General features: G+C 32.6%; 1 protein-coding gene across 1 annotated transcript in view; it reads right to left on the bottom strand.

Moving 5' to 3' along the window:
* LOC140051181 (inactive tyrosine-protein kinase transmembrane receptor ROR1-like) overlaps positions 1-24,548 on the bottom strand; it is a 74,100-nt gene that overhangs the window by 4,701 nt on the left and 44,851 nt on the right. The window contains exons 2-12 of the mRNA XM_072096315.1: positions 11,202-11,259; positions 8,619-8,923; positions 8,169-8,196; positions 6,442-6,854; positions 4,969-5,002; positions 3,887-4,176; positions 3,552-3,573; positions 2,410-2,816; positions 1,936-2,030; positions 1,548-1,692; positions 241-422 (exon numbers count right to left, since the gene is read on the bottom strand). Of these exons, the coding sequence (XP_071952416.1) occupies positions 241-422; positions 1,548-1,692; positions 1,936-2,030; positions 2,410-2,816; positions 3,552-3,573; positions 3,887-4,176; positions 4,969-5,002; positions 6,442-6,854; positions 8,169-8,196; positions 8,619-8,923; positions 11,202-11,259 (1,979 nt within the window). The remainder of the gene's footprint in view (positions 1-240; positions 423-1,547; positions 1,693-1,935; positions 2,031-2,409; positions 2,817-3,551; positions 3,574-3,886; positions 4,177-4,968; positions 5,003-6,441; positions 6,855-8,168; positions 8,197-8,618; positions 8,924-11,201; positions 11,260-24,548) is intronic.

Raw genomic sequence — 24,548 nt, 5'->3', positions numbered from 1 at the left:
AGGGGTTGGCTGTAGTGTTAACACATATATTGCCTATTGTTGGTTTTTTTAGGAAAGTTTCTTCCTAATAGAGGTGTCCCACGAATAGAGGTTGGCTGTAGTGTTAAAACATATATTGCTATGGATATGTTTGCAGGAAATCTTGACAATTTTACAATAGAGATCAAACTAAATTTGGAGATATCAACTATAATCATAATACCTTTTAAAATGTTTGTTTCTCTTTTAGTAATTACTTACAGAAGGTTTTTGTTGCATGGCAACAGCTTCAACTGCATTGTGGTCTGTCTGTAACAATCTTGACTGTCTCATACAGAAACATATACACATGCAGATGACTATTAGCAGTATCAATGCAATAGCTGGTATCAATATGTAAAGTATGTGACTCTCACTAGTTGAACCTGTATATGGTAAAACAACTGAAGACAAACATTTTAAATGTTTAAAATTTTGAATTATATATTAAATATTAAATTATTAATTATATAACATATATATTTCTTTATATTTATGCAACAAAAAAGCCCTAATAATAACAAAGCCAAAAAGATATTTTTGTTTTTCATTCAAAAGTAACATGCAGTCAATAATTCAGTTGTGTACAAATTATCAGATACAACGGACTCTCACAAAGCCGGACTCTCCGGAAACGAGAAACTTCCCTATTTCTTACTTTTCTTGAAGTCCAAAAGGTCATAAATTATTTGTTACCATTAAAAACACATTTGCAATACCAGAATTTCTGAAACACCAGACATATTAGACAAGCCCAAGGGTGTCCGTCACTGTTTTTTTTATTTTATTTTATGTCTTTAGGCAATGTGGCCAAGGATTACCAATAGTAAATTAATCACTGTCCTATCAGATAGGTGGTAATCCCCCTGATACAGGGGCTATTTTGTGAACCAGTTCACCGGGGTAACCCCCTAATCTTCTCGAATGATCTGGTTTCTTTAAAGTAGACACAGGTTATAACTGTGTATACTGGACATACGATTTATAGTCCTTATCCGAGAAGACTTGTTCCACCACCAGAACTAGGAGCGAGTCAGCCTCGAACCCTTGCCGATGTTGTTGGCTCTTTAGGTACGGTAAACGGCGCCCTGCCTTAACAGCCATTTGACTCTTGTGATGACACTTTGCGGATAGCCTAGTCTTGCTTAATGAATTTAAAATAGTACAATGTGGGGGTAGAACTGACTGATTCCGACATCTAATACTAACTTCCATAATTTGTTGAGTTCTAATTTCTACAATTTGGCCCAAAATGTTTCAATCTCTATGTATATCTCAACATCACAATTCAAAAATTCAGTTCTTGTCTCTGATCATCATCATACTTAAGTTTGGTTCCCATTAGGATGTAACACAAGGACGTAAGCGCAACACAAGCGAGTTGACCAATGGCAAACGACAGTTCAAATAAAACATCGCTCGTGATTGGTGAAATCCCTTACATTGCATTACATCGTTTTGTTGCGTCTCTAGTGGGAACCAAGCTTTAGAAGTCCTGCTAACATTTATTTATAGTTTTAAGAACTTACAACATTTTGGAACATCACATAGCTCTTGATAATTTTTGTTAACAGGATAGCACCATGGTCCTGCCAGTTGCCTACCAGGGTTACGACAATAGTTATGACCTCCAGCCAGTTCTGGGTACTTCCCTGGACTTAAACGTGGTACTTGCTGTACAAAATAATAAAAAAATTTTAACACTAGAAATATTACAGTTGAAAATGAAATGAGATTGGTCAGTCAATGTTCTACTTGTTTTTATTATTATTTTATTTAAACAAATAGTGTTATGACTGCCAATAGTGAATTGTTCACTCTCTCAATGTATATGTAAAAATTCTATACACAGAACAAACATACAGTACAAATATGCTCTAGTTTAAACCTTGTATAGCTTTAAACCACTTTACTCACCAAGTTTGTATTCCACGGAGCACATACCAGCCCAGATTTGGTTATATTCATTCGACCCAAGTAGTTCTCACCACTATTGTTATAACATGTATCATCTAAGAAAAGACATAAATATTTATTTCTTTAATTTACATCCAGAAAAATGAAAGAAAAAAGAAATTTTGAATATTCAATTTTAAGAAAATCGATTTAAAAAATGAGTATGAAATAATTAAAAGTACAAAAAAGAATGTTTTGGGGAAGTCTCTATACGCAATGATTCTTTTCCATCAAAATTGTTTATTGAAGAATGGGTATTAAACATTGAATACAGTAGAACGTATACTAAGGGACACCTTGAGACCAACAAAATGTCCCCTAGAGTTCGTTTCACAAGAGAGTATTCTTGTCCCTTAAAAAGTGGTGTCACCTGAATAGGTGTGCGCCAAGGGTGGATTTCCACTGTAATTGTAAATTACTAATCTGTTTTCTTACTTCGAATCACTTTAACATGAGGAATCCCAATACGTATGCAGTTTGCACTTTCTTTAGATCCGGCAACTGGTAACAATTTACATTGTGGTATCAACTCCGATTGGGCAATAGCATATTCTTGCCGACATGTTACTTTCTCGAGCATTTCACATTCATCTCGACAGATTTCTCGTGGTTGACCGTTCTCATCGCAATATGGGAATGTGTAATGACAAAGAGATGGAATGACATGGTTGGAACAATCCGGACTTAGATCTTTACTTCGGAAAAGAAAGGAAAAGGCAGCAGTCAAGCTACTGTCTATGTCTGTCAATGTATGCCCTCCACCAATAAACACAGTCCTATTAGTCAGGATCTTAGAACACATTGCTCCATTGTACACCTGGCACATACCATAATCTGGTTTTCTAAAGAAATGAAAATATAGAAATATTAATTAAAATCATCGGATTCAGCCATTTGCAAAATTTATTTATTTATTTTATTCAATCGAAAGCAACAGCGATAATTACCACCACTAACAGGTTTGATACAAACAATGCCAGGACTGTTTAAAGCACCTTGATTGGTCCTAACATTGATCAAGGACTTCTCTCGTCTAGTGCCCACCTTCACCGGAGGAAAGGCAGATACTAGATGCAGGGGCTGCCATAAGAGTCAGCAATGCACCATTTCACCATGGGTGGATCCTGGGAGTAGCCCTTGGGGCTATTTTGATATCTATTTTTATATAATATCTATTTTTGCTGTTAATATTAAATGTAGCGCTCCCTCGTCCGCCCTGTAATTGTGGATTGTGTGGATCCGCCCTTGTTTACAAAATGTAGAATTGTGTAATCCAGTTTATGCACAAAGGCAGAAATAGTTGCGGCATAGAAAATTTAACATGGGTATAAGTCAACCCAGGACATACCTATTGTAATATTTTATTTTCATATTATATAAAAGAATATCAATTATTTTTGTGCAAGTGTACATTAGCTTTACTGAATAAAAATTTGAAATGCATTCAAACACAAATGAAGGGGTGTCTAGAAAACTCAGATCTCAGATATATCTGAGTTTTCTAGACACCCTAAATGAAGGTGTGAAAAAGGTATGTTATAAAACAGTCAATAGTAATTAAATATGAAAACACTTACCCTTCTTCTGGCCTGTGTGGAGCTGTAAACAAAACAAAATAAAGGCAGAGAAGAGTTAAAGAGTATTTACATAAAATTTATTAAATGCGGTATTGTCTGTCATGATTTTGAAATAGGGAGACAGGGGCCTAAAAATTGTAAAATTAAGTTCTGAACCTAATGTCCTATCTTTTGCATTGTAATTCCCATAATTTAGGAGGAGCGACTAGGCCCCACTTGTATCTGCTTACGTATGGAAACTGTCATTGTTGTCTTAAATTTATGATAAATTTCAAAATTCCCATGGCCTACACTACATGGCTATATCATCATTTTTCAGAAGAAAAAAAACTTACCAATTTTAACATAGAGTATCCCAGTAACTGATCGTTTTCCAACGGAATTTGTAGCATCACAGCGATAATAGCCAATGTCAGTTGTTTCTACGTTTTTAATGGTCAGTCTTGAACCCCACTCAAACTTCTGTATCTTAATGCGTTTACCAGTCTGTGGTTCAATCGGTGCATCATTTTTGTACCACTGATAGTAGGGTTGTGGATTACCCTGTATAGCACACTTCATAGTGGCTTTATCATTAGCGTTCAATGTGGTATTTTCCATATTGTGTACAGTATGAATGTACTTCCTAATCAAAATCAAATAAATAACAATCAATGAATAATTAGATGTTTTGCCCAACTAACTCTGACGTAATTTTTACTTTATACTAAGTACATTTGAGAATACTTGCGAAAAAATTCGCAAATAGTTCTCGGGTGGGACTCGAACCCACGATGATTGAGTAATTAGATGTTTTGCCCTACTCCCTGACGCAAAAACTACATTTACAATCTTGTTGGTGCAGTACCCGCTGCTTACTTGGGCTCGAATCTAACCACTAGCCATCAGCGCAAGCTCGGTGGTCTAGAGGTATGAACGCCAGGCTAGTGATCTGGAGGTTGTGGGTTCGAGTCCCCCTTGAGAACTACTACTAATTTTTTCGCAAGTATTCTCAAATGTACTTAGTATAAAGTACAAATTACGTCAGAGTTAGTAGGGCAAAACATCTAATTACTCAACTCCCTGACGCAAAAACTACAATTACAATCAATGAATATGCATGAATTAATACATTTTAAATTTTAATAAAAGAAATAAATAAATTAAAAACAACAGCTCGAATCTAGTCTAGTCTAGGCAAGCATGGTGGTCTAGAAGTACGAGTGCCAGGCAAGTGATTTGGAGGTCTTGAGTTTGAGCCCAACTTAGAATTTCTATTCTCTGTATTCTCAATTGTATAAGGTACAGTTATGTCATTATTATTTATTATGAAAATGGTGAGGTGAGACAATTCATTTTAAATCCATCTTTAAATTTTGCCCAAAATGGGAGTAGAAAAAACTCTTAAAAAAAAAAATTAATATATTACATCACTTACTCATCTATTGGTGGTCTCCACTCATTAGTTACATCTGTGAAAATAAACATTCAATAAAAAAAAGGTATTAAATGTTCCATATATGGATGTCATAAAATTATTTTTTAAATACAAAACACTCCTTTGGGACAACACTATTCATTTTTATGTTTTAACGCCAATTAATAGATATACCTATTAAATGGACAATTGATTGGCTCCCAAAGGTGTCCCCTTAATAGGGGTTCCACTGTAGCAAGAAGAATGCTTGTAAAGCTCTGTGTACACTATCAAACTAAAAAAGTGTGATGTGCCCAAATATGGTAGTGATATACCCAAATATGGTAGTGATATGACATCATCATGTCCATATATGGGCACATCACATTTTTTGTCACATAAAGTTTGATAGTGTAGACAGAGTTTTAAATTACCTATTCAAATACACAGGTACAGTTTAATTCAGTTTTTAAAGTAGCATATTTAATTAACAGTGGCTTCCGCTCGCAAAACATAATAACGATCTGTCATAGATCACTGTGTATATAGACAACATTGATTGACAGCGTGATATTTTCACACGATGAGAATGCCACTAGTGGTATTTGCAAGTTCCGAATTAATTGTAACGTGATATAAATTTGAAAACACCAATATGTCTGGACAGGAAGAATACAGCTATAATTTCAGTTATTTGAAATGTTAGAACGTGGATCATAATGTCATTGCACACGATATTTCCTGATCCAAATTAGACGCCACTATTCTATCAGCCTGTTTCTACTAACAGCAAATAACTGATTATTAACTGTGTGAATAAATGAACCCCAATTTCTTGGCAGGAGGATAGTCGGACAAATTTCAAATAACTGGTTTAAAATCTCATTTTTTAACTCCGCCATGTATTAGTCGATCGCGTGTTTGTTAGCAGGATTACTCAAAAAGTTATTACAAGATGTTTACCAAAAAATTACAGATAGATTTGAGGTCAAGGACCACTCCATTAAATTTTGGAGGCAATCCGGACCACGGTCCCAACTCTGGACCACTTTTTAGTATTATTTTCAGACCTGCTAGTGTTAAAAGATAGGAGAGAATTTTCAAAAGCCGGCGAGCAGTCTTAAAGTAATAAATAAATAACAAGTAAACTGAAATTGCATTTTCTCGAGAAAAACTTCATTTTTGCATAAGAGGCAAGAATTATAATTTGTGATTTGTAATTTTAAAACATAATTTGATTTAATTTACAGGTTTTTTAATACGGGTAGTTTTAAAAAACCTATTTCTTTCAAATTTACCCATTTGGTATTAGTTTTACTGTTCTATTGTTAGTTAAACTATTGTTAGTTGAAAGGCTGGTGTCCCCTGGGGGTGGCTATAGTGTTAAAACATATTTTGGCCTTTGATCATATCATAGGAAAGTGTACCTTTAATAAGAGTGTCCCAAAGGAGGGGTTCTATCGTATTATTAAATGATCTATGTCATATCCTTACTTGTTAGAACAGGCTGACATAGGTTACCCTGAACTGATCCAGAAAATGGCAGCTCTGAGCATACAGGTAGCATTACTGACAGAATATCATCATGTTGTTCATCGGCATAAACATACAAATTGGAGCAGATGTCCCTTTCCAGTTGCATGCAGTCATTGAAACATAGTTTATGTACTGTGTATTTATTAGAGGCTTGTTGAGTACACAGTGGGAACGCATCAAGACACATTGCGTGCATGATTTTCTGCCGGCACGATGAAGACACCATGGACAAGTCATTGATCTTGCCAAATGCTTCTTGAAGATTTCTCTCAATTTCCTGCTGTATTGTGTTGGCTTTCATAAATACGGTTGTTTGTATAAATTGAAGTACACATACATCTCCTTGGTATGACTCACAGCGTGCTTCAGTACTGTAAAGAAAAAAACAAAACATAATGCGTAAAACAGCTATAATAACTGTTTGATTTGTATGTTGAATAATACAAAAGAGATTTACAAGTTTTATTTAATGTTGAGTGTATTTGTCTGTTCTTAAATTACTACCTGTAGCAAAATTTCATTAATTTACATGATTTCTGAAAAACAAGGTTCTGTTATATAAAAAATAAATAAAAACCCTAATGTATTATATACCATATAAACATCATTCATTCATTCTGTACATGAAGAGTCTGGGTTACTTCATCATGTTTGTAATTTACAAAACTGTGATGGTTACAATAGGCTAACATTAAAATTAAATATCTATATACACCAAGCTATCAATCAATTTGTTAATCTGTTAAGACTCAGAGCAAAAACGTACAATTTAAATAATAACTGAAGAAGACAAGGGTGTATTAAAAACTGGTTTGTCTTGTTTTAAGGGTACAAGTCACTATGAGATTTGATTCAATGTTAATATTGTTTGTTACTTTAATGTAAAACAGGATTACAAAATATTTTGGTAATAGACCAGTTGTCTACTGGGCCGAAGAGGCGCAAGAAATCATGGGTTGGATCAATTCTAGAGGTTTTGGAAGAGAATGACTTGTATATAGTTATTAGAGTGCACTTTTGGTGTGTGGAGTAACTGTTTGCAAATTACACCACATCAGGCCTTTTTGATAACATGATTAACTTGGAAAATAAAGTTGCAATCAAGTTGTTTTATTTAATACAACCAACAAATTTCCATAATGATGAAATCAAATTAAAAAATATGATTATCCTCTATAACATAACCCTATAATAAATTGCTTTATATTGTAAAACCATTCCAATCTTTACAACTATCCTCTGGCACTTTGACCCAAGGGTTGTGTGATATTGTGTGAATAAGCTTAAGGGGCTCAATAGCATTCAGTAATTTCTTTTCCTTGGGGATTTCTTCATTTCTAAGTTATCCAGTATACATGCTACCAGTCTGTCTGTACAAACAAAGTAGGCCTGGGGTAAAGTTTGTGTACATGTCTGACGAAAAGATTAACTCATGCTTGTGGTCTCATACATGAATAGTTAAGATTCACTTTATTCATCATCCATATTTGGTAATAAATGATAACCAAAAACATTTGTACACAGTAATTTATTTGCCAAATAATTGTAAAGATTTAGTTTTTGTACATACCGGTAGTAATTCATTTGCCAAATAAATGTAAAGATTTAGTCTTTGTACATAGTAATTCATTTGCCAAATAATTTTAAAGATTTAGTTTTTGTTTTATGTTTATGATTTATCTTACCTTGCTACTTCTTCTTCTGTTACAATATCTTTAAAATAAAGAAGGTAAAATACATAATATTAAAATGAAAAATGAAGGAAACAAGAGTTAGAGCATTCCGACATTGTAACATATAAAATAAAACATTACAAAATAACTATTTAGTTTATATTCAGAGATTTGTTAAATATTACAAATGCAAAATGTGTATACTGTATTTTTCTTTCCACCCTACCCCCATTTGCCAAACTTCTCTATAACTTAGCATGTTCTAAGTTGTGACTATTTAGGACTACATATATTTTGACAAGAGTCAAATATCAGTATCTTGCAATATGGGAATCAATTCAATTCATTTCAATGGCGGTGCCTGTAAGGGGTGGAACTGATCATGTCCCAGCCACAGATAAACCCTTTGATCTCCGGAGTTCATTATACTGTTGATAGATTGCATGGGTTTAATACACTTACTTGGATCTACTGACAAAAGTGCTACTGATTTTTCAATTCCAGCATCATTTCTTGCTGTGCACTGTATAGTTCCTTCATCAATAATATCAATATTTTTTAAAGTAAGTCGTGATCCCCAATCATACTCTTTAATAACAAATGATCCAGTGCTTTGTATTAACAACTGGTTGTTCTTGTTCCATGAAAATTCGGGCTGGGGGTTTCCAGATGCTTTGCAGTGAAACTGAGCACGTCCACCAATAAATGCTGTGATATTGTTCAATGGTTGATCCATGCGAATATACTGAGATGATGGACTGTTAAGGCTGAAAGAAAATAAATTTCACATAGAGTGAGTTGCCGGGTGGTTAAGAGACTGGAAAAGTAATCCATAGCCTTATGGTAAGGGTTTAAGGCTTACTCAATTCATGGTTCTGGTGGAGATAAAACTATGAACAATAGTGTACATAAAATGCTCATGTGCACTTTAAGAACCTAGACACAAGAGGGGGTTCTGCAGTTTCATAAAACCACTGTTGTGGACAGATGAGAGAGGGGTAGAATTAGGAGTACTGATATGACATGACTCTTAGGGCATGTTTCTATTGAAAATAAAAAAAGAACAGTTTTTTGGAAACCGGTTTCGGCTGTTGTTTATAAATAAAGATCGCGTTGCAGCTCAATTTTTAGTCCAATAAAACCGGTTCCGTCCATGTGCGTTCGTTATGAATGACGTCATTATATACACCACAATGCACTTCGTTAGGCGGAAGCGCGATTGGATCGAGGTTATGTTTACTTTTTTTCGCATAGCGCTATCCCCAAGAAATAGCATCCATTTCATCATAGAAGGGGGAATTATTACCTGAAACGTTATTGTGGTCCTTGGTTAAAGTATAAAAATATGTAGGCCTAGGCCTACGTGAGTCTTTCTTCCGACTCCTGACAAGTCCTCTCATCTTCTTCCCTTCACATATTTTTTACGAACCTCAATGGCATCGGTCAACATTTTTTAGTTAAATAAAATACTCACTATCTAGAGAAATAAAAATGACTTAGGCCTACCGTAGGTCCTATCGCGCGGGTTTGACTGCAAGTTGACCGCAATCGTCCCAGTGCAGCAGACTGCAGAGTTCAGTTTTTGAAGTGAAATTGAGACCGTGATTGTGTTGCAGCTAAAAATTGCTCCGTGTAAACCGGTTTCAGAACGGTTCTTTGCGATCGAGACAGCAATCAATTGGGGTTTTTGAAACCGTTTTTAAGATCGGTTCTTTTTTGTGGTTTTTTGTGGGGACCCATTTCTGCTGGCATGAAAAAACGGTTCTTGAAAAGAACGGTATTCAAAACCGTATTCTCTGCTCTATAGAAACAGGCTCTTAGAGGAGAAGCATGTAGTTGAAAAGTGTATCACCCAAGTCCACAGCGCCAAGTTTAACATGTCCCTATTCCCCAGGAGTATCAGTGTCTAAAGGGCTCCAACAACTACCAATAATAGCGTAGACATTTGGTAAAATCTGGTAAAATCATTAAATAATAACTGCTCTCACATTATAGCTTAAACATTTAAGTACATATAATTATATATTTCTGTAATTATAAGCTAGCTAAATATTTCACCTATAGGTTGGAGTATAACTAAGTGACTCCGTCAGACATCTGCTTGGAAGGCATTAAGCAATGCAAACCAAAAGGCTTTACAAGCATGATTTGGTGTACTGATTGATTTCAACAGACAGTTTCATTTATTCTGTGGTTATGGCTCACAGAACTTTGAATGAACAACTGGCATACATCATATATGCTGTCACAATAACTGCTACTGAAGTAACATTGTATCAAGCTGTTATTTTCATACTCTTAATTTGTGTAATTTCACAAAAAAAAAATCTGAAAACAATGAAGGCAAGGCGAATAAGGAGTGTAAATGATAAATGTTGTGGATTACCGTGTACTAAAAATAGAATACATTGAAAACAAGTGCTTTAGGGTATATATGGAAATCTGGGACGTTAAAATTATCAATACAATTATATATATTATATAATATTATATTATTATTATTTTATATTATTATTATTGGACAAATACCAGATATTAAAATGTAAAAATATGTGATATATAATGTATGATAGATACAAGAAAAAAAATAATGAAAAAAAAACAAATAAAAAGGGTTATATTATAAAGATGCCTGCTTTGACATCCCGAGGGAATGACATTTTGCTCGAGGGAATATATATTTTCCAAAGCGCAATTGAGGAAAATATATTTTCTAAAGATCAAAATATCCTTCCCGAAAAAATATCATTCTGATCCTTGCAGCGGTAGTCATGTGAAGCAGTTTCAACCAATCACGTTCATGTTTTTACAAGGCTATGTAATATAAATATATATGCCTAAAAAGGTATACACAATTATAGATGGTAAATAATTAATGAGTTTATTACACTTTGTTAGTATTATTGTAATGTATGCTTTTATGTTGAAATGAAGTAAAAGTGGGACACACCAGCAAAAGGCCCATTATACAGCTCTACAATTACGTAAACTTTAAGTATCAAAGTTCTAATAAAGATTTGATTTAGGTTTGAATAAGATTCTCACCTTGTAATTGACTGCACAGTGGATGGTACAGACATATTTTGGCCTTCAACTAACACCTCTGAAAATAAAAATAAAACAGAAATGAGCTAATATTCTACAAATGATTGGATTATCATCATCATCATCATCATCCTACAGTATACTGTGCAGTACCTCATTTTAAGTATAGTCACACATTGAATTCAATTTTATTTTCATAAGATACATCATATATAATATAGCATAAGAGTTTTTTTTTAAAGTAGAATGCACTGGAGAAACTTAAATTGAATTGAAATGACCCCAGAGTGTCCAGTTATAATGTGCACTAGTACACTGGGGTACTCGTCTTGAAAGATGTACTAGGTTCTTTAAAGTGCACATGAGCTAGATGTGTACACTGGACCTACGGTTTATAGTCCTTATCCGAGAAGACTCGTTCTACCACCAGAACCATGGAGCGAGTGAGTCTTGAACTTTTGAAGATGTTATGGTTACATAATTACGGTTCCACTGTCTTAACCATTCAGCTACTCACTCACTCACTTGTCACATGTGTTTTGTAAACATTTAGGAAGGACATAACCAAATGACATCCCTTTCCTCTTTCCCACCTGTATGACGCGCTATACACCTGAATTCACATGTGTACAAGACACATTTTCACCTGGTTTATATGTAAATATAGGCAAGAAAGTTTCTACATAAGAACTTTCCTCCAAATACATATCAATAATTGGAGACAAAATTAAATGATTCTTAAAATATTGGATATTGGAATTATTTATATATATACATAAATCCAAAGGAGAATTACTGAAAAAATGACAATGATGAGGTGGATATCAATGGCTGGATCTCAATAACATAAGCAAAAACCTAAATGAAAACAAAAAAACAGCCAAACTATTTCTTCGTTTACAGTTCATTATTCTGTGACAAAGGTGAAAAACAACATTTTAACAAAAGCTCATAACAATTCCAAATGTATCAACCATAATTGTTAATAAATAAATGCCCCATTTAACTGACAGTAAATATAAACAGAAAATTATCAGAGCATTTCATCTGCTTTGTACGGTTAGACATTTAAAAATGAAAATCGATTTTTTGAACGTCAACACAAAATTATCTCCTAGTAACATTCATTATGTGTTGCAGGTTCTCTCAATAAATTGCTTTGTTTATGTTCATTCAAACCATTATTACTTTGTTGAAAATATTTTCTCTCAAGTGCCACCTGGAATCTTGCATTCAAACTGCAGATATGGATGCAGGTTCAACCTAGAGTAGCATCGAATGAGCAGTGTTGACAGGTTTGATGAAAAAATGATGCAATTACATGTCTAAATGGGACGCAGATGAAAAATTAGGACCACACAGTGCAAAATAATGCATACACAGTGGATGATATTACATAAACATTAGAGGAACGTTGATGAGCAAACATTTTGATGTGACATTTGTCAGTGAAGCGAATGACATTGTCTCCTTGAGGGATAAGAGCAACTAAATCAGGGCTTATCATCTAATATTGCTTTCAAATTGTTGTTGCCCGACCCAGCCGACTCAACATTTGTGGAAATCTAGCGTCGGCTTTGTGGGTCCAGCAAAATATAGGACATCAGATTAAGTTCAGCAATTCATTTCAATAATTTTACGCCTTGTCTCTCGTCCCATTTTCAAATTATAGATTTGCCACTTTTTAAGTTCTTATCTTGATGATTTTGTGGCTATAGGTTATAGTGCCACTCGACTCAACGTTAAGGATCTTTATATTTTGTCACAATTAATCACAATTTAACAAAGGATTATAGACTCAATTTGCTAAAAAGCACTTTCCAGCATGCATCACATTCAATTCTTCTAAAACCATCCATTATGTCCAATGACAAAATCCTATGCAAATTTAGACTACAGATACAAACTGTATTGAAAAATAATGACCACTCCAAGATTAAATATATTGAATAAAAAACCATTTACTATGTCATTAAAAGAAAATTATTATTTATAATATTCATACAAAACAGTCTCATGATTGTTATTTCAAAACATGATAAAAAACAATTATAATCACATCAGTGAATTTCCCTACTTAAAAACAAAAATAATTGACAGTGTTGTTGTACTAGACTGATGATAAATTATAAAAATCTCATAATGTCTTCGAGTTGACAGCATAAAAGTCAAGAAAGAGGGTTATAATAAAACAAGAAAACATCTGGTGAAATTAACAGTGGCTTTGGGAATTTATTTCCAACAAAAAGTGAACCACAAAACATATCAACGGCCAGGCCAGTTGGCTACTTCATGTTTCTATTGGCCATAAATCAAAAAAGAAAACAAAAATAACAATGTTTCCAACTTTTACCTACTTGTGTCTCAGACGGATCAACATAGTTATTGTGTAATAATAAGATGTATATCATATTGTATATCAGATGGAGCCCATCTGATCTGATGGCGGATCCCACTTTCAAAGAAGATGAACTCTCAGATCCAAACTTTGATGCCTGTTGGTGGTATATCTACTACTATACCCCAACTGGGAAAGGCTTGCAAGGCCAACATCACCATTAGTACCTCTAGACAACTAAGGAGATTCCCAAAGGCAGTGTGCTATTAACTTCATTCAGGCATGCGTAGTAGTACCACATCACTGGACATCAGTGAGACTGCTAGATATTTCAGATGCAGATTCATGAGAGGCTGACAGTGACAAAAATATCATATTTATCCAAATACTGTATGAAACAGATGCATAATGAGAATTAAAAAGTGCAACTGTTAAAACCTAAACAAGAAATATTTCTTACAAAAAACGCTGCTCGACATTTTAAAATTAATCATTGTTCTTTCTTCAGATATATTTATGACTAATTATTTTTTAAAAATACATACAAATCAAAGATAGTTCTTTAATTATGAATCACATGCCCATTTAAAAATGGTCAATTTTGAACTTTAATGTGCTGTGTGTGGGTGTGTGTGTGTGTGTGACCTCAACCTGTAGGCATGCAACTGAAATTCCTCTAGAGACAATGTGACTTCACAGCGGTAAAAGACTCTCTTAAGACTCTCTTTTCCTTGACGTTTTTTAGGTCCAGCAGCTGGGATCTATAAATTATAGTCGAGTTTACAAAGTCGCAAAACTGTCGGCCTTAGATACTGTAACTGCTGCTTGCTTTAGCTTCTGAATGAGTAGTCCTCATGGGACGTAGCTGGTCAGAGCTCAGCAGCGTAAAAACCTATATCTAAGAAAGCTAGCACTGCATCATAAACATCTTAGTCCAGTCTGTATAGTACTTAATATAATGTTATCCTTTATCGCAATTAGATGAAGTAGAAGCTGCCTACAAATGATTATTTGGTTCACAGTGACAAGGCGTTTACACTATTTTCTAGAGAAAGTATTACATTGAATCTCGCAAATGTTATCAGGCGACAGTGAGTCTTGTGTTCTTTTTCTTCTTGAACTTCCTACCTGTAACAGTAATCAGATCTTAGTAATCACAAGATGATGCTGTAATATACCAATTTCCTACTTAAAAGCAATCAATTTAAAAACAGCACATTTTAAACATTCTCTGAGGTCAAATAAAAACGATACAATATATTTTCAATTACGAGTAATGTTTTTTCTGATAATTATATAACAGTATCTATATAGTATTGATAATTTAACTGAGTTGATTGAAGTGGAATTTTATTTTTCTAATTATAGCGGTGTTATTTGATCTGTCTTCCTCATTTTAATGCGTTTTCTATCTACTCATGTTTTTATAACGCTAGTAGGAATTTTATTAAAGCCACTTGCTTTGTGTTGTCTTAAAGGTATCAACAATCAATAACAAAAACAATCATAGATATACCATTATTTCAGTGATTTAAAATGTACCGGCATGGCATGCTGTGTAATGAAACTATAGTGATAGCGAATTCAAGGGTATTTATATCTTATCCATCAGTATCATTCAACATCAAAGCAAGTGTAAGGTTGATACTAAATTGCCTGGAGACTGTTAGGTTCTAGGTGGCTTAAAAACCCTTCACTTCCGAGCATCAAGTAATTATATTTTCAAAGTACATTACTTTACTTTGGCAGATGGAGTGTAGTTTAAATATATAACGCATTAATATGGACATACACCCTAAAGGTACTTACTTTAAGCTTTAAATATTGAATTTCAAACCATATCATTTATCGGATGAGTTCTGTTGGGGGAAAACGTATGCTATATATATAAAGAGTATAACCAAACTAGATGTTTGCTCTTTACTCTAAAATGTCAGATTCCTTGTATTGTTAAGTGTTTAATTGCAGTTATATGTTACAGTTTATGGCGTTCACGATACTGGCACAAATGTAGTAAAAATCTTGAAGTTTAGTTTTCAACCAAATTTGAGGTTGTCGAGGAAATAAAAATCATTTTGTTTATTATGATCAAGGAGGTATATTAAATACTAGCTAATTGGGAATGATTGGAATGATACTGGAAAGATTTTAAACTCCATTTGAAACACGTCTTGGTACAGGAATCTTTGAAATATAAAATAAAAGCATATGTACCACATGGCTTGGCTCAACTTTTTACTTATAAAGTACCCCAACACATCCAACGGCATTTTATTAAACTAATAATACATTCACAACAATAACACACTTACTGATTACTGTAACTAATTCCTTTTTTAATTTAACTGCTTCAGACATTTTAATCTATTCTCATTAAATCTTCTTCTCAACTTAGAAGTCAATTCTGTTTATAATACTTGGAGTAATGATACCAATTCCCCTTACAGCTAAAATACCAAAAATAAGCAACACATTTAATATTCAGAATTAAAATAATATTGAGAAGGTGTGAAGATTACGGTACAAAACCACCTTTGTGTTTCTTGAAAAAAATAAAATTAATATGCACAATGCACAATCTTAATTGTTAAATGAATCAGTAGAATCAATAAATTTAAAATGGAAATACCTTTGGCACCAGAAAAGTACTATCTTCTAATAGGAGAGTCTCTAGAATAGGAGATGGTCGTAATTGGAGAAAACTTTCCAAGAAACAAACAAGAGGTATGCTTTAACACTACAAAACGGGGCAAATAATATGTTTTGCTATTATACCCCCAATTCAAGGGGACACTCCCAAGAAATGAACAAGGGGTCATTTAAATGTTAACACTACAAGCAACCCCTATTTATTATTTATATCTCCTTATTAGCCCCTTATTTCTTTTTTTTTTTTAATCTCTGGCCGATACAAAAAAAGAAATCAATAAAACACTATAACAACTTCCTTTATAGTATATAAATCAGAGAAAACTGTTAATGTAATTATACCATCAATTTTGTGATAACAGGCAAGTTGACATGGTCTTTGTGTCAAACGCACTCATTTACAGAATAGAATCTACATGTTATCCAATATAGCATATTACTATTTCCTTAGGCTAGATGAGTCATTAATAACATTCTTCTACTAGTCTTTCTTGTCCTATGGTCACAATTACAATATGATTCTGTATTTGCTTGACACTGCATTGTGAAAATAGCTGACATATCATTACAGAAATCTGGAAGATCCTTGATATGTACTTGGAAAATGTTACAAATGAAAATTGAATTATGATGTTTTCTGTGATTAAATAACATTTGTGTGTCCTATTTTTGTAATAATTAGTCAAAAATTGCAAACTGATATCGGTGAACATTGTATCATTTTAAATTTACCTGGGGCAAATCCAGTGTTTTACAATTAAAGAAAGTTGATCATTTATTTAAACAATTTTATTTACCAGTATTTGGCATAAGATCTAGTGGTAACATTTACCAATCACATACATTAGATATTTGTATTCACTTTTGCATGGGAATTTTAAAATTTTAAATGTGTTTTTCTTAGCCGAAGTGTAATTGGTGAATACAGCCACTGAACTTCTAAAGCATTTGGAAAACACTATTCCTTCGTCAGGGGTATTATGTGATAATATATTTTTTAAATTATTATGTCAATAAATGTCAATAAGCTAATGCAAAATCATATATTATAATAGTAGAATTTAGTTTTTTCCTAACTGTAGATTAGTTTATTCCTATCAAATCAAATTTTCAAAAGGTTTACAGATATCTATGTCAGTCACATGTCCAATTTCATTTCACAATTTCAGTTTACTTCATGTTGTCAACAAAGTATAACATCAATGCTGTAATTACTGGAACTGCCACGGATGATCTAGCTATTGTCAATGGTCATTCCATCTATTCATTCAAAATTTTACAGTTGTAAAAATTAAGAGTAGAAAGAAAAAGAGAACTTCGATCGATCTCAACAAATTTACTGCTAGTTCTAGTTTGTGAGATGGTGACAGAAATATTTCATAGATTTTAACACTAGTAATAAACATTCACAAGATATATATGTTTTTTTCTAAAACCAAGAGTTAAAGACAAAAAATACTGAAATGGCACTATAGTATATATACAGAGTACTGTAGTAAGTGAGGCTACTCAATTTGACAGGGGAGATCGGTTATATGTATTTAGTATGTAGTCTTGGGACTAGTAACCAAAACATTTTTATTGTATTTATTCTCGTTGAAAGTGTGTCACTTATTAAAGGGAATTGTAAGTGATCAATTGCAACTACACACAACATAACAAACGCACATCATACGTACAAATTATGGACGTACGCACATACAAACATCCGCTTGCTTGTTACAATGGTTCCAATTGACATAGGAACCAAAAAAACCATGAATATCTATCTATATCAGTGTGATTTCCGTTCTTTGTGGGATGGTGACCGACAACACAGCCATGGATCATGCTGGTAATAATTAATTGCATATCAAATTAAAACAATGCATCATTAATGCATAATGTGTAAAGTAAGGCTTTCGATATAGTAATGCATCATTTTCAGCAAGATATTGCCTAATGGAATTTCAATGAAAGTGACCACAGAATGGCAATGAATAGAGAAAAATACTGACAACATAAAAGCATGAATAAACCTAGAAAGACTCGTTTGTATATACTTTAAAGTGAAAATATAGAGGTACTACTAATGGACGCTACTTGGAATTTAATTTATACATCAACCCTGGAAGATACATCACTAGTAGATAAAAGTTTGGAAGAAAGCATTAGGAATCAAATCTAATGTATCTTTGTCATATATAGGTTCAATTGAAATAAGCTATAAATAATTGGAAATCATCATCAGACTTATTGCAAAAATACTAATACGTTTGTTTGTATATAAACTTCCATAATCGTATATTTCACATATGATTTAGAGTATGTTTGCCATAAGAACAGGATTTAATTGTTATGACTGTTTTTTGGTTAATTAGATGTTAGATCTTCTAGGTTGTTGAATGGGAAAGATAGGGTGAAATATTGGCATGAAATTTCCCCATTATTTGACCTCAAAGGGAGTGGGATAGGGAAAGGAAGAGAAGAACTTAGCTTTTCCCCCACACCCCTTCTCGGAATTGATTTAGATTGACATAACAGCAGAAATAAAGACATGCTTCTTCTACCTTTAGTCTGACATTGAAAGATTTTCTATTTGAGGATATTAAACATTTAGAGCATTTTTAGATTAAAAATTACACTCATGCAAGAAAAGAATAGTTTTTGAGTAGGATAGTCTATACCCGCTCAGTCATAAATATTGAAATATACCATATAATAAAATTACATAAATACTAAATATAGGTTACATCTAATGTGAAATTACTATTTTTTTTTTCATTTACAATACTCAAACGAGGTTCTGTAAACTACAGGAAGATGATGATGATGATTTTCTTTTCTTTAATTATTTGCTTTGCCTCATCAAATGTAAATAAATTTCCCCTGTGGTGGTTATCATTATTACTTAAAAAACTCCATGAAATAAGCTTTCTCAACTTGGGACTTAAGATTAGTTATTTAAGTTAATTTCATTTTAGTCATTAAAAATGTCTGACTTGAAAGGGGAACCAAGAGTACCTAAAGGGCCGATTGTGTGTCTCTCTCAGCAACAGGTTATACAATCAAAGGAAAAGTTAGTTAAGCTTTAAACCTGAAGTTAGAAACAGAGTTTGAGAAATATGGGTTGTTTTTATTATGGAAAGGTAGGCTATAAATAAATATAAATATATATTATTAATGTGTCATTTATTATTAACCATGTAGTTGAATGAATTTCTAATAACTGTGTTGCTTTCTCTTGATTGAAGAAAGGTATAGGACAGTATGTAAAGTTTAGCTGGCCTCATTTAAATAGGGAATTCACATGACTTTATTTTGGTTAAGGGATTTAAAGTGTTTATTATCAAAAGTAAAACTTTGCAAAAACATTAGTGACAATAAACTAATTATTTTTTGTCAGCAGTAGCATCGTGAAATATGCGTTTTTATTTAAAAAGTGGTGCTTCAAGATTTGTTCATAATGTTATAAATTTATAGGAATTTTTCTGATTTTCAATGACTTACAGTTATAACATGTTCCTTACAAAAATGTTTCAAACTTGCATGAATAACTGAATTTCCTATCTTATAACATTACGAAAAAGTCCTTAGAACCTCTTTTTGAAAAAGTGGTTTATTTCACAATGCTCATTCTATTTTACCACTGACGAGAAAATAAATAAATAATATTATACCTACAAATGCTTTAAGCATCATGGGTGATTTCACCGCTAGAATACAGTAAACCAATTGTGACCTGAAGTTCGGGTTATGCTAAATGAGAATACTAAAATCACAAGCTGAAAATTAATGCTTTTACTACCAAATAAATTATAATAAATATTTCAATAAAACGATCAACCGGTAAAACCTTTCCTGAATGTTTCAACCCACATTTTTTATCAAAGTCATTATACTGCAACCTAATTCGACCTAAGGTTATGCTGAACAGAAGACGAAAATGTAATAATAAAAGAGGAAATGTTACACATTAGAAAACAAACTCCTCAGAGATGCATTTAAATCCTTGAGCATGTGTTAACCCAGGCTTTCAAAGTAAGAGGTTGACCCGAATTAGGCCTAAAGCTAGCATTTTCGTACAATTACAAAGTACTTTATTGTTCTTATAGACATGGTTCATTTGCCATGCACATCCATCACCTGTCATAGACATTTGTCATATAATGCATTGCTAATAGTTGCCAGAACGAATAACAACATGGTCTTTTAAAGAATTGGCACAGAAATGTAATTGAGTTAAAATGTATGTTCTGTGGATGCTGAATGATTCATCCTACTAAACATTAATAGACCAACTAAAAGAAAAACATTCATTTTAGGTTTTCTATATATTGCAGAAAAAGTGCAAACACGGTTAGTTTCGCTGAAACAAAACAGACTCACTACGGTTTTGTGTACAGAGACATACTGTATACGTTAGACAGAAAATACATGACTTGCCAATTACAGGATGGGAAAGCCATGGCAAATCAAATCTTGTATTAAGCTCTATCTACACTATTAAACTAGTGCCCAAATATGGTACTGATATGCCCAAATATGGTACTGACATGACATCTATGGGCACATCACATTTTGTTGTCAGAGCTTAAGGCTTTGGTAGCGATGCTGTATTGGTTGTAGGATTTGAACAAGGAACCTGGAATTATTACGCAAGCATGTTGACCATCAAGTCACAGTTGCACTACTGTATCATTAGTATTAGATGGTCACACTTTTAATCTATTAATCTATATAATATGGCACATTACATACGTTTGTGATTAGAATGCAGTGATAACAGGCATGACAAAAATAATAATTTAAAATGAATAACAATTGTCAATGTAAGAACTGTAGGCCTAACTAGCTTAGCACAATTTCTGGCTATGCATAGAGTCCATATAAAAGATAATAAATAATGGAGGGACAGTTTATTTGATGCTGTCTGTCCAAATGTGTCAACATGGCTTGAACATTTCTTATTACGAATATTAATGAGTCTGGTTTTATTATTGATTTATAGATTGAATATTTTCAATATCCAATCAGTAATCAAACAACCATTATTGCATTAAATCTTTTTACAGTTAACTATTAAATACTTTCAAAATACACTACAAGGTCAGATTCATTTTACCCTCACTTAAGAATGCGCAACTGTATCGCCAATGCGACTGGCTGTCTGTCCCCATGAATAAAAACAACTAGACCATTTCATTTGAAATATCTAGACAATATCTAGACAATGGTAATTATGCATGTGGGTCTGGATTTGTGTTGAAATACAATTATAAAGTATTATTACAATATATCTATCATTAGGTAATGGTATCTAGAATTACATGGTATATAAATTGGTCATTCTTGCAATTGTGTTTGGTGTTTTTTCATAAAATTATTATTAGGAAAATACAGTAAAGCCCATATTGAACAGAACACCTTCAGGACCCAACAAAGTGTCCCTTGAATAGGAGTTGCCTGTAGTGTTTAAACATGTATTTCTCCTAGTTTTTATATTATCATGTCCCCTTAATAGTGGTGTCCCATAAGTAGGCGTGTCCCAATGGAGTGGTTCTACTATAAAAAACTAAAATGTAATTTTTTTTTAAAGAAAAAAAAACCATTTGTGTTTTAATTAATAGTAAACGGAATATGCCACTTCCAACTTTAAATAGGCCAACTGAATTTGGTATATTTTATGTTCCATTTTGTCATTTGAAAGAATAGAGCATGCCTTTAGTTATTGAATGTCTAGTGCCTAGGTTGAAGCCCACTTAATGGCCATATCTTTTTAAACCAATATACACACTAGATAATAGGGAAGCTAAAATAAATACTAACATTTGAATAGGTACAACACTTTAAAGGCTTAACAATGAATTTCTTTAGTATATCGTCAACCAAACAGTTTTTAAGATTTTAAACGTTTTAGGTGTTTGTACTTCAATAATCTCTATTGTCTATAATACATTACTAAATAATTTACATCCTAAGATTAGACCAGTAAACGTTTTTTTCTTTTTCTAGCCAAATCTAATTTTAACAAATATGACATTTACTAGCCAAAACTGGTCAGATAAGGTATTTTTACATGACTGTAATAGATTTTACTGACCATCGGCCAGTGGACCTATACTAAAGAGAACGTTGCTCTAATGTGACTTGTTAAGAACATAAAAGCAGGCGTATTTGCAAATTTGTACAAATGGCACTCCTCAAGTCATTCACATTTAGTTTGTAGAAGATTTAATTTTAAAGAAATTTAAGATGGGCTAAAAATCATGCACACCTCAGAGGCATTTTAGGAGTGTGCTAAAGCGAGTGAACACACTCCCACGCCTCATGAAACAAGGCTGGTATAAGTCAATTCAATTGAAATTGAAAAATTTTAACCAAACATTCAATATCATTTTGGCATTTATTTGATAAAACTATGGTTATTGTAAAAGGGTATTTCAAACCAGAAATTCGTAACTTTTAAGTTATATGCAGTGAATGTAACACAATCTTGGAGATGTTGGAAATGTCCAGAAACATGTTATAAATCGAACAAAAAAGCAATTAGTTTGTGTGCTGATGTACGTGCAATTAATATTATAAATCCCATTTGCTGGTTATGGTAACTCCAAATGCACATCTTATCATTATTATTTACCTGTATGCAATCAGTAAATAAATGATAGGGTATTCAAATTGTTAGACTTAGGGTAGTCAATGGTTTGAGTAAAGTCCAAACTACTGTACAGTATATTTTAAACTAGAAGAACAAAATTACAATTTGATATATATTTTATTCGCATTATTAAAGATAAAATCAGATAACAAAAATAAAGTAGGTTTGAATTGTTAATAATGATTTTATAACGATGACAGAAGCAGATGCACAGATATGATTTGATATTACTTCTGAAAAGCAGAAATAGAAAGAGAATTAATATTTAATTTTTAAATCAAAAAGTTGATTCATTTACTGATTTATATTCATGCAATTAAAAGAGTGACATAGACAACCCAGATCTAGCAGTCCTGCAGATATTATATATGAATAAAAGTTATTTTTATTTTTATATTATTATTATAAGTTAAGTTTTTTGTGATGAAATTTTGTATTTTTGTATCTAAAGTCTTGCACTATAAAACTTCAAACAAAAAAATGTGTTGTGCCCATATATGGACACGATGATGTCATATCACTACCATATTTAAGCATATTACTGCCATATTTGGGCCCATCACAACTTTTTTTTTTTCAAACTAGTTTGATAGTGTAGACAGAGCTTAACAGATTCAACTGCACCTAAACATATACAATCATAATGGTTGCATAAAGGTCTTTAATCATCAGAACAGGAAACAATTTGTTAAAATAAATAATATAAGAGAGAACGTTACGGGGCACTGGGGTAGAAGTAACTACAGTAACAGGACTCCATCGCGGCTATCGGCATTTTCAGCACAAGCTTTGCTTTCTTAAATCTGTGCCTCCTTCGTCTTGTATATTGTAAGAAATTATATTTATGATTGTTTATGAATGAAGGAAATAAATAAATTTTTCGTGAGCGCAGGTATAGACTGTTCTAAAGCCCTAAATAAACTTTAGAAAATATTTTTGCTTTTCATATACTTTTATGTTTAATTTCGGTATATGTTATACAATTTTCTGCCTCTAATGTAGGCCTACTATTAAACTGAAGTTAAAAAAAGAAGGCTGATTCTTGTAGAGGAACCACCAAGTAAATATGGCTTGATGGCCCACCTCAATACATTCATGACAAAAGTGACTTTGTTGCTTGGTATATTTGATTTTCCTTCACCTCACGGTTCTTCAGAAATTCCATGTCATATTACAACCTCTGTGCCACACTGGCCAACAAATCACATTTATGTTCACATGTCAGCACATTTTCATAAAGTACATTGCCATAAATCACAAGTTATGATAAAAGTAACAAACTTGTGTTTCTATCAATCAAGATATGAAACATCATCTCAACTGGGTAAATGACATTAATATGATCATACCATTGAGGCATAATTCATAAGCTACATTTTTAGATATAATAAATCTTTTATAATTTATGGATGACTAACACTTTAAATTAACTGGAATGCTTTAAAAATATTTGAAATATTGTTCAAATATAATCTGAAATAATATTTCCATAAATGTCTATTTTATTTTTATTATACTAACTTAACATTTGAAATATTCCATTAATTAAATACTCAAAAGAAAATCGGTATGTTAAATGTTGCGTCCCCCAATCGAATATTCAAAATGAATGTTTTAAAAGAATGATTTTAAAAGATAGTAATCTTTAACAGTCAAAATTCAACAAAGAACAACCAGTAAAATTACAAAACTGTGTTTTACTATGGTGTTTTTACTGTAC

The sequence above is a fragment of the Antedon mediterranea genome, chromosome 6, assembly GCF_964355755.1.
Source record: "Antedon mediterranea chromosome 6, ecAntMedi1.1, whole genome shotgun sequence".
Lineage (NCBI taxonomy): Eukaryota > Metazoa > Echinodermata > Crinoidea > Comatulida > Antedonidae > Antedon > Antedon mediterranea.
This window is presented reverse-complemented; position numbering and strand designations above follow the sequence as displayed.